Consider the following 10,704-nt stretch of genomic DNA (forward strand, 5'->3'; position numbering starts at 1 on the left):
ACAGAAAAGAATTTTTGTTTCGTACTATATAGTGTGATGGTTCATTTGATGTAGACTTGCAGCTTAGTTATCATTTGTCTTCAAAGCTTTTGTAACACCCAGTGAGCAGCTGCAACTTTTCCGTACTGAGCACTGTTTTCAAAGCAATTCTGTAAAAACAGCCTTGAATATTTCGCTCCATTTTTTTTAATTTTATTTTTTGGTGCTGTTAAGGTTGTTATACAAGTTCATCATGTTATACAAAGAATCAAACTGGTTCTTTGGCATCTGTATAAAATGCCCTTAATGGATACTTTCTGGAGATGAATTTTAGCCATCTGTTTGGCAACTTAGATATTTTGCAGGTGTGCTTAAAATTATAACTTGATTACAATGTTTTGTGCATGATCCTATTGTTAGGGTTCACAGAGTCAGCCACACACCTTTGCCTCTGGATACTGTCAGTTTTGTTAAGAATCAGGAGTGTCCATTATATCTACAGTAGTACCCTGAGACCAGCTCAAGATGTTAGAAAAGATAAGGCACCATGTGATTACCCTGGGCCTGCTTAGACTTTTGTCCCCTTTCTGGATTTACTCTGGATGGGTCTGCAACCCAATACCAGTTACTTGATTCATAAATGAGTGTTCAGACATTGTACAGTTGGATACGGCTCCTACAGTGTTGATCCTCAGAAATAAATTGAACAAGCCTGCCCAGAGTGCATTTGCCTTTCCAATGAGGAATTTGTTTATATTTAATAAAATGATTCCACCACAGGTAACTTTAGTCTAAAATATAAACTCACTGGGTTGTATCCAGTGCTAATCCTACGCTAATCCTGCTGCTCCAGAGAAGCGGACACGGAGCAATGGATTCAAACTACAAGAAAGAAGATTCCACCTAAACATTAGGAAGAACTTCCTGACAGTAAGAGCTGTTCGGCAGTGGAATTTGCTACCAAGGAGTGTGGTGGAGTCTCCTTCTTTGGAGGTCTTTAAGCAGAGGCTTGACAGGCATATGTCAAGAATGCTTTGATGGTGTTTCCTGCTCGGCAGGGGGTTGGACTGGATGGCCCTTGTGGTCTCTTCCAACTCTACGATTCTATGATTCTACAGCAGCCCCACTGAAATTGTTGAACATTACCAACTTAGGACCTGCTTTAGATACAACCCTTCATTGCCTGTGTTAGTCATGTGATACATGGAGTTACTGCCATTCTTCTACCATTCTGCCATTCTTCTACCCAAACAAGTGCTTCCAGCACCAGTAGATAGTAGTCACTGTAATGTTAAGGGAATTCATGTAATGTTATGGGAATCCAGTGTTTTATGTGTTCTACTTCACCAGTGCCTAGAGCAGTTCCAGTCCAAGTTTTACAGAAAAGCTGCAAGTCACACAACATTGAATGATTGGTGTGTGTGGGGGAGTCCTAACATGCACCCGAAGAAAGAAAGCTTGCCTGCTCCACCTTTTCCCTTCTATCTTCTTTTTAGTGTTATTATGTGATCTTCTTAACACCATCAGCTTCTAATGAGGTTAACTGATATAGGAAATGTGGCAGACACACTTTTTGAAAAGTAAATTGTCTCCATCCCCTGGAGAATGCTCTGAGAACCTGGGTGATGCAGAAAACTGATTGACCAGAGAACTGGAGATTCACAGAAGAGTGGCATTGAGATTTTGATGGAAACTCTTTAAAAATTTGTGATAGTTTACATGGTAGGGCTAAGCCCTTGTTGCCCTAATATACCCGCCTCCACTGACTTTAATCGAGGTAGGAGAAGTGAAGAGCGGAAAGAACAAAACCTTATAAAGTACTAGATTTTAGCAATGGCAATTCATTATTTTTAGTCATGTTTACAAGGTGTCCTCTCAGTTTACAACATACACTAAGCACTGGAGGGGGCAGTTTTATTGGGCCCAAATTCTGTACATGCTGTGAATACCTATAAATCGCCAATGAGGTGGATAAGAAGGATGAAGTGCGAAAAGTGGAGAATTTCAGAGCTGGAATCACGTGGAGGAACAATCACTAGAAGTTAGACTTGCTTCACACCCACAGGCAAATTCTACAGAGCTGCATCTTACTACGTATTTATTTCATTTTTGTTCCATGTGTTTCATTTTTATCCAAGGAGCCTAGTGTCCTGTTATGTGGTTCCCTCTACATAAATCCCAAAATAACCATTTGTGATTGGTTCCTTTAGAGAGTGTGAGATAGAACAAGGTCACCCAGTGAGCTACGAGCTTCATATCGGAGTAGGTATTTGAACCTGGATCTTTCTGCTCAGCCAGGCACTCTAGTCATGGCATGAGATTGCCTTCCTGTTTACTCAAGGGCCTGAATTTTGTGGGTTCATACTTAATCTCTTTCTTCACTCTTCATGCTTAGTTGTGTGTCATATTCGTTTGGTATAATGAAAACATCATGAAGGCGACCAGAGACAAACTAAAAATAAAAGCCACAGTCCAAAGAACCTAAATACAATTGAACCTAAATGCCTGGACTGTGTGTATGTGTGATATTAGCCAATAGCCCAGGCAGTAAGAATGAAGGTAAATGAGCCCCAGGAGCATATCGTCCTCAGCTGTAAAAAATTAACTTTGTTTGCAAGAGCAAAGATTTCATATGTGCTCCTGGAATCACTATGCTGGATTGAAATATTAAATTACTTACTGGTTTTACTGCTTTATGAACCAGTTTCTTTGTGTTCTAGCTAATTAGTTTTTTACTGGGTTGGTGGTAATCATAGAAGAGTAAAAATGAAATCCTGGCTGTTGCTGATGTGGCAGTGATAAGGGAGTAGCTCTGTCCAAGGCGGCCTATGACACTATGGTGTCAAAATGTGTTGGTTTTCCCAGAGATTTCTGTGACCCTACTGACCTGTCAGCTTTTGCCACGTTTGCTTAAAAATGCCTTTCTGTGGAAGAACAGCAGGTGTGGGCTAATCTTTATCCCTCCCCCTCTTTTAAGCAGTGTCGATCCTTGCGTTCCAGGGCACCTCCCATCTCCTGTGTAACTTCCAGCATGGCTGGTTTGAACGTCTCCATAGTCTTTTTCTTCTCCGTTGTCACCCTTTGTGAGGTGACCAGGAGGCTGTCCAAGAGAATTTTTCCACCTAAGCTGTACTCCTGCTTTGCTAGCGAACTGGCCAGCTCATTCCAGCTGTGTGCTTGCTGCCTTGAACTAAAGATGCTTGTGGAGATTGGTCCATGGGGTGGTGGCATTGGCCGAGATGTGAGCTTCACACTCCTCTTCCTTCTCTTCTTGGTTCATGGCGCTTCTTTTGATGGCGCTTCTGCCAACCCTGCCATCTCACTCCAGGAATTTTTAGCTTTGGATTCTCCTTTTGTGGCCACAGTTGCCAAACTCCTGGTCCAGTTTATGGGGATGAAAGCAGCTGGTGCCTTTACCAAGCTATATTGGTCCAGGGAACTGATAGACCTCCACATGATTCAAAACTTTATGGCCCGAGACTGCAGCTCATCGCTCAACACACCGATCTCCCATGGCATCTTTGTGGAAGCCACATGTTCATTTTTTTTCAACGTAGCGATTCTCAGGTTCCGATCCAGTTCTCCCATGTACAGAGCCCCTGTCATTGCACTCACTGTTACTGCCTTGGCCTACACAGGTAAGGATTCAAAGCCAGTCTCCTCCTCTTCCTAATGTTATATGTTAATAAACTTAACCAATTTAATCTGTGCTGTCCTTTTGTATATAAATGAAATTGGCCATGCAGTAAATAAGGGTCATTTGCTCGTGTGACTTTTTTTTTAAAAAAATATAATTTTATTTATAATTTTCATTTATATACGTTTCAACAAAAGTTCAACAATAATTCTATCATTTCAAATCTCGACTTCCTCTTCTTTCTGTGGTTCCTTAAATTTATTTTCATCATTTCGTACATATTCCAAATTATCTTAATTTATTCTTTTATTAATCTGTTTTCATATATGCTTTTGAAGCTGCAAGTTACAGTAATCCTGCCAATGTTTGTAAATATTGGCAGGATGGGCAGTAAATCCTGCCAATCTGTTTGTAAATATTCAATAAACCATTTCCATTCCCTTATAAAAAGTTTTTTCTTGATTTCTTATTGTTCCAGTAAGTTTTGCCATTTCTACATAATCCATAAGTTTCTGTAGCCATTCTTCTTTCGTCAGGACTTATTCTTTCCATTTTTTGGCAAATAACATTCTTGCAGTTGTCATTGCATACATAAATAAATTTCTATTCTGTTTAGGTAGTTCTACTTATAATAGCCAAGAGAAAAGCTTTGGGTTTTTTTTAAAAAAATAAATATTATCTTAACCATCTTTTTCAATTCATTATGTATCATTTCCCAGTAAGCCCTAACCTTACTACATATTAAAAAATGTGCCTTTGTCTTTACATTTCTAACACTTATCAATTTTGATTTATACATTTTGGCCAATCTACTAGGTGTTAGATATAACATTTTCGTGTAATTTTCTCTTAAACCATAGCATGCTGTAAATTTTACATCCATAGTCCATAATCGTTCCCATGCTAGCATTTCTATATTACCGTATGACCAATATCTATTGCCTAATGTATCACTGAAGATTTCACTTACTTGTCTTTTGTCTGCTATTCCAATAATATTACACATTTTAGACATCACTTTAACATTACAGTCTAACTCTCCAATTGTAATAATTGTTGCCCAAACCCATTTCATATCTTCATTAAATACTTCATTCAAATGATGGTATTGTATCCATGTTGTTAACATTCCTGATAGATCCTTAAACTCTTTTAATTTAAATTCTCCCTCCTCTTAATACATTTCTGTAAGTTGCCCAACCTTCCATCATATTCTTCTTCACTGCTATGGCTTCCAATGGTGAAAGCCAGAGTGGTATTTTGGTCTCCAATAGATTTTTGTATTTATCCCATACCCTGTAGAGATTTTTCCTAATATATGATTAGTAAATCCTATAGGTACTTCCACCTTTTCATGGCACAAATATCTGTGCCAACTAAAAATATTACCATGACCTTCCAAATCTAAAATGTGTGGATTCTTTAATATCAACCATGCCTTCAACCAGCAGAGACAAGATCCTTCATAATATAATCTCATATCCAGCAGGGGGAAACCTCTCTTTTGCATCTCTCCATATTTTATTCTCTGTTTCCCCCGATATATTTAGAAATGTCTTTTTGCCATATGTTGAAACAATCTGTCTTGCCACTCACCAGTATTGACTGAAACAAAAATAACATTCTTGGTAATACATTCATTTTTATAGTCAACACTTTACCCAGCAATGAAAGTTTCATTCTACCCCATTCTTTTAATATCCTCCCATATTTTCAAACAATTATCTTTATGCCTAAGGGCAGTATAAAGGGTGAGATGCTGGGAATATGAAGCTGAGTTGGTGCTTGAAATTGACAGTGATAGTGGCCAGCTGGGCAGCTAGAAATCTGAAAAATGGAACCAGGACGATTTGCTCTTTGATTCATTGATTCTTAAACGGCTCCTAACCGAAGAATGCGAGGCTGTAGCATCTCTTGCTGCTGAGGACGGATGTGTCACAGTGCCCATTCTACTCTAGGCTTCCTGAAGATACAACATCGCTGGTCTTACTGCTCTCTATTTGTTCATTAAAGGTCTAGGTCCTTCCAGAACTAGAATTCCTTTCCCTCTACCCTGCACTGGGTCTCTGTGAATGAATTCTGTGCTCAGAAGTAGAGGGCTTTCTATCTCTATTCCTCAACCTTCAGTGCCTGGTGGGAGGAGAGGCTGCCACCGCCCTAGCGCAGCCCTACATAATGCACTGACTCTGAGGGGCAGGCAGAGGGCAAGGACACCCTGGGTAGGAAGAAAGGGGGAGAAGAGCGCAAGGAGCCTTTTTTAAAAAAAAGCTTTGTGTGTTCATGTCCAGTCTTGCCCCTTTCTAAAATTTATTTATCGGTGTGCGTTTTTCTTTTTGTAAATCTACCAAAGAATAAAATAAAACCAGGATTAAGGGGTTTTCTCAGGACAGTAGAGGGTGCACGCGCTGTCCTGTTGGTGTAGTGATGGTGGCACTTACCCTTCTCCTGATAAGAAATGCTCTTGGGCAGGGGTGACACACAAAATGTGGGGCAGAAGAGGGTCAATTGGACAGGGAGTGAGAAATGTCCCTATTTTCATCTGAAGAATGTTAGAGGGTATGAGTGCTGTCAGCTTCTGTGCATGGAACTGGTGATGGGGTGTGGCGGGGGTGTGGGGAACCACCTTATCCTTAAAGTAGTTTAAGGGTGCTGGGAATTGTAGCTCTGTGGGGGGGGGGAACTACAATTCCCAGGATTCTTGGGGGACATCATGTGCTTTCAGGTTGGTTTGAAGGTGCCTTAAATGTCTGGTACGGATCTTCCCAGAGAGAGACAGCACTGGCCCAGGGCATATTGCTTTCCTGAGTCGCTGCCTAGCAGAGTTGCAACTCAATACTTCAGATTAAATTCCCAGATTCTTCTGTTCTTGTTTCAAACTAAACACCTTTCATCATGTCAGTTTAACAGATCTTATCATGCACATGTTGGTGTGCAAGCCAATTTGATTAGGTGGATTAAACTGTTTGCATTTCTCTTCCTGCAGCTGCACCTTTCACAGGAGCCTTTTTTAACCCTGCCCTGGCATTTGCTGTGACTTTTTCCTGTTCTGGGAACAGTTTACCAGAGTATATGCAAGTGTACTGGCTGGGGCCCACTGCAGGTAAATCAGATTTCAAGACAGTGGAGGATACAACGGGGGTTGCAGCTGTGACAAAATTTTGTAGTACAGACGAATAATGCTTAAAAGGTAAAGGGACCCCTGACCGTTTGGTCCAGTCGCGGACGACTCTGGGGTTGCGACGCTCATCTCAGAATGAAATTCTATCTGTTATGAGGCAGCCGCAGTCATGAACACGTAACAGAGCATGACCCAGGAATCTTCATCATTCTTCCCCAGCCTGCAGCCTCTGCTCTCTTCCCCTTATTTAGGGCTGACTAAACATAAACATAAATGCAGGTGGCGCTGTGGTCTAAACCACAGAGCCTAGGGCTTGCCGATTGGAAGGTCGTTGGTTCAAATCCCCGCTACAGGGTGAGCTCCCATTGCTCAGTACCTGCTCCTGCCAACCTAGCAGTTCAAAAGCACGTCAAGTGCAAATAGATAAATAGGTACTGCTCGGGTGGGAAGGTAATTGGCGTTTCTGTGCGCTGCTCTGGTTTCGCCAGAAGCGGCTTTGTCATGCTGGCCACATGACCCAGAAGCTGTCTGTGGACAAACACCGGCTCCCTCGGCCAGTACAGCGAGATGAGCACCGCAATCCCAGAGTCATCTGCCACTGGACTTAACAGTCAGGGGTCCCTTTACCTTTACCTTTAAACATAAACAGCATTGTTCTGTTCTGCCTTTTAAGTCTTTGCAAGTTTATAGTTCTTGCAAAGCAAATGTTGTCTTAGAAAGCCTTTGACAAAATCAACATACTGATTTCTAAAACAAAAGCAAACTAATATAATTAAATAAAAAATGAATGGGGACAAAATGGCAGTTCAGAAAGATTTATTTCTCCTCTCTAATTCAAGATAGGATGTGTTTGAGGCCCTATTAGGTTCTTCTAATCTGGAGCGAGCTTGCCTATAGTGAAGGTGCCCTTGTACGAAGGCCTCAGAGTCTTTTCACAAATAGTTGCAATCCCTGCAGGTTTTAGCAATAAGCTGATCAGACTTTTTGTGCAGACTGATTAATTCTTCTTTGTTATTGACTCTTATCCAGGGATGCTGGTAGCTCTGTTCGTGTATCGGGGGAACATCCCACGACTCTTTCAGAGAAACCTGCTGTACAGTCAAAAGAACAAATACAGGATCCCCAAGGGAAAAGCAATTTCAGTGTCTGGTGCTGAGCAAAGACAGCCAAAAACACAGAAGGCGATCAGCTGCTCAGGACCATCTGACAGAACAGAGTGAAAGAGATTGGCATTGGTGGGTGGCACTAGGGGTCCTTTCAGTCTTTGATTGTTGTTGCTATTATTTGGCACGAGGAAGAAGATCTTGAGCATCTCTCTGTGTTCCTGAGCTCACTTGTAGTGCATTCTGGCTGGAAAGAGGGACAAAAAGTCATCTCTCATGTGCTGCCATATCACCAATGTATTGCATTGAGCTAGGTCATTGTAAAGATCTGTAGAAGTTAAGACCCTTAACATTCCATATATTCAGGTTGTCTTCTTCTTAGTGCCCTGTTTGGGATATTTTTCATTCTGCAGCTATCTTTTTTTCTATGGGTACACAGGGGTAAGCATACCCCCTAAACATTTTATGAATCTTTGTACTTTTGTCCATTTACTGTATTTATTTCCCCCGATTTGAACTATTTTCTTGAGTCAAAATGAGAGTACCCCTAAGAACAAAAAGCACTGGCTATCTTTATGTTCTGTGATATGGGATAAATAAGGGAGGAGCCTGTGGCCCTCTGTATATTGTTGGACCCAAGCTCCCATCAGCCCCACCCAGTGTGGCAAAATGGGAAGGGATCATGTGAGCTGTAGTCTAAGTTCCCCAGCCCCATTATATAATATGGTGGGATCTTTGGCATTCTTGAATGTATAGGCAACTCGCAACTCACACGTATTCAAGTCATGTGGGACCATGCAGATATGTGACGTTTTTGGCGCTGAAATGTGGTGGGGGCAGAATGGGACCAGAATTTGGTAGGGTGGAGGCAAAATGGACTGGATCAGACCAGAAGAGACTTACATGCATCCCACTGACTCACATCGCAGCCGGGAACAGAACTCCTGCAAAAGTGAGGATTCCTCTGTATGTGTTAATAAGGGTTTTACACTTAAATCATATATTTGATTTCATATGAATCATATGATTTCATATGAGAGCTGCTGGAACTGAGTTCTGGTGAGTTATGGCTGGAAAAGGCCCTGGGTATATGCACAGGTATTTTTTGCACCTGTGTAATGCACTGGAAGTGTGCAACAGCTTTTTGTGTGTGCAATTGCTTATTGATTAGATTTCTCACCTCCCCTTTACCATGAGGTCCCAGGGTGGGTTACAGCAATTTAAAAACACAATATTTCAATTAGTTTAAACAAACCACAGTCAAGAGAACTGGGTGCTCCCACCCCAAAATGTGCTAATAAGCTTCCAGCGGTGACAGCAGATGTATAACAGCTGAGTTAAAGGTAAATGGACCTCTGACCATTAGGTCCAGTCACGGATGACTCTGGGGTTGCAACGCTCATCTCGCTTTACTGGCCGAGGGAGCTGGCATACAGCTTCCGGGTCATGTGGCTAGCATGACTAAGCCGCTTCTGGCGAACCAGAGCAGCACACAGAAATGCTGTTTACCTTCTTGCCAGAGCAGTACAGTACCTATTTATCTACTTGCACTTTGTGCTTTCGAACTGCTAGGTTGGCAGGAGCAGGAACTGAGCAACGGGAACTCACCCCGTCATGAGGATTCGAACCGCCAGCCTTCGGATCGGCAAGCTCTAGGCTCTGTGGTTTAACCCACGGCGCCACCCACGTCCTGACTTACAGCTGACTTACTGGCTTAAATTTTTTTATTATTCTTTTTTTAAAAAAGATCCACATAAAATACCAATACATATTACAAACTTTTTTCTTTCTTTTGTATTGTCAACTAATATTGACTTACTGGCTTTTTATGTTAAAGGGAAATCCATATTCAATCTGGGCAGGGGGAAGAGTACAGGCATGGCGACATCACATAGACAGCGCTGAAAATTTGTGTCAGTGAGCAGCCCCGATTCACAATAAACCTCCATCTGAAATTTACCCCTTGCACCTGTGTTGCGCCTTGAACTTACCCTGTATCCTTTTGCACCCTCACTTTCTGTACCCTTGAGTACATAAGGGATAATAAATACACAATCATTCAATATATTCCTTGCATAACTCATAACAATGTGTTCTTATCAGCTGATCTGAATTAAGTCATTTGCAATGGGGAGAGGCAGATCTCTCTCTGTAAACAATGAGTAAGGTAAACAATTAGTTCAATTGCTTAAATGCCAACTGATTGCCTTCATTACAAATTAGAAGTGTTGTTGTTTAGTCGTTTAGTCGTGTCCGACTCTTCGTGGCCCCACTTCGTGACCCCACTTCGTGACCCCACTTCCAAAATAGAGGTATGATCCAGCTGAATTAAGCGCTAAGGCTGCAAGCCTAACTCCACGTACTTGGCAAGAAGCCTCACTGAATTCAACAGGGCTCATTTCTGCTGCTGCTGAAGCTGCTGATGTAGTCTTGTTCTGTAAGACTACAATCCTACTATGCATGGTTTTTTGGGAGTAAGCCCTAATTATCTATGGAAATCCATTCTTAAATCTGTCTCCTTGAAATCAGTTTGCCTTTGAAAAGTGTCCGTTTCCATGTTGTGTCTGCTTTATCTCCCCCCCCCCCCAAGAGACATGATTCTGATAGTTTAACCTTGTGGTCATATTGAAAGTGTCAAATAGAACCAATACTCTAATAGCAGATGGGGAAGTAGTCATCAGAGTAGAGTTGGTCACACATGATGAGAAATCCTGTAATGTACTGACCCACACAAAACTAAATTTCAAGTAGGTTGTCAGGATTTGGGGCTGGGGGTATTATTTATATCTCTTAGAAATTCCTTCCCTATTGGCAGTGCTTGATGTTTGGTGATAAGCCAATTGCTAATAAAATAGATTTATGTACAG

The 10,704-nt window shown here is 41.5% G+C and overlaps 1 protein-coding gene across 1 annotated transcript; it reads left to right on the plus strand.

The window, feature by feature from the left end:
- The first annotated feature begins 72 nt into the window (after positions 1 to 72).
- Positions 73 to 10,510, plus strand: LOC118093403 (aquaporin-12-like). Its single transcript, XM_035132444.2, has 3 exons — positions 73 to 3,617; positions 6,600 to 6,716; positions 7,764 to 10,510. The coding sequence occupies exons 1-3, from the start codon at positions 3,011 to 3,013 to the stop codon at positions 7,952 to 7,954; spliced, it is 915 nt and encodes a 304-aa protein (XP_034988335.2). The 5' UTR covers positions 73 to 3,010; the 3' UTR covers positions 7,955 to 10,510.
- Positions 10,511 to 10,704: the final 194 nt, after the last annotated feature.

The sequence above is a fragment of the Zootoca vivipara genome, chromosome 5 (assembly GCF_963506605.1).
Source record: "Zootoca vivipara chromosome 5, rZooViv1.1, whole genome shotgun sequence".
In the NCBI taxonomy this organism is placed as follows: Eukaryota; Metazoa; Chordata; class Lepidosauria; order Squamata; family Lacertidae; genus Zootoca; species Zootoca vivipara.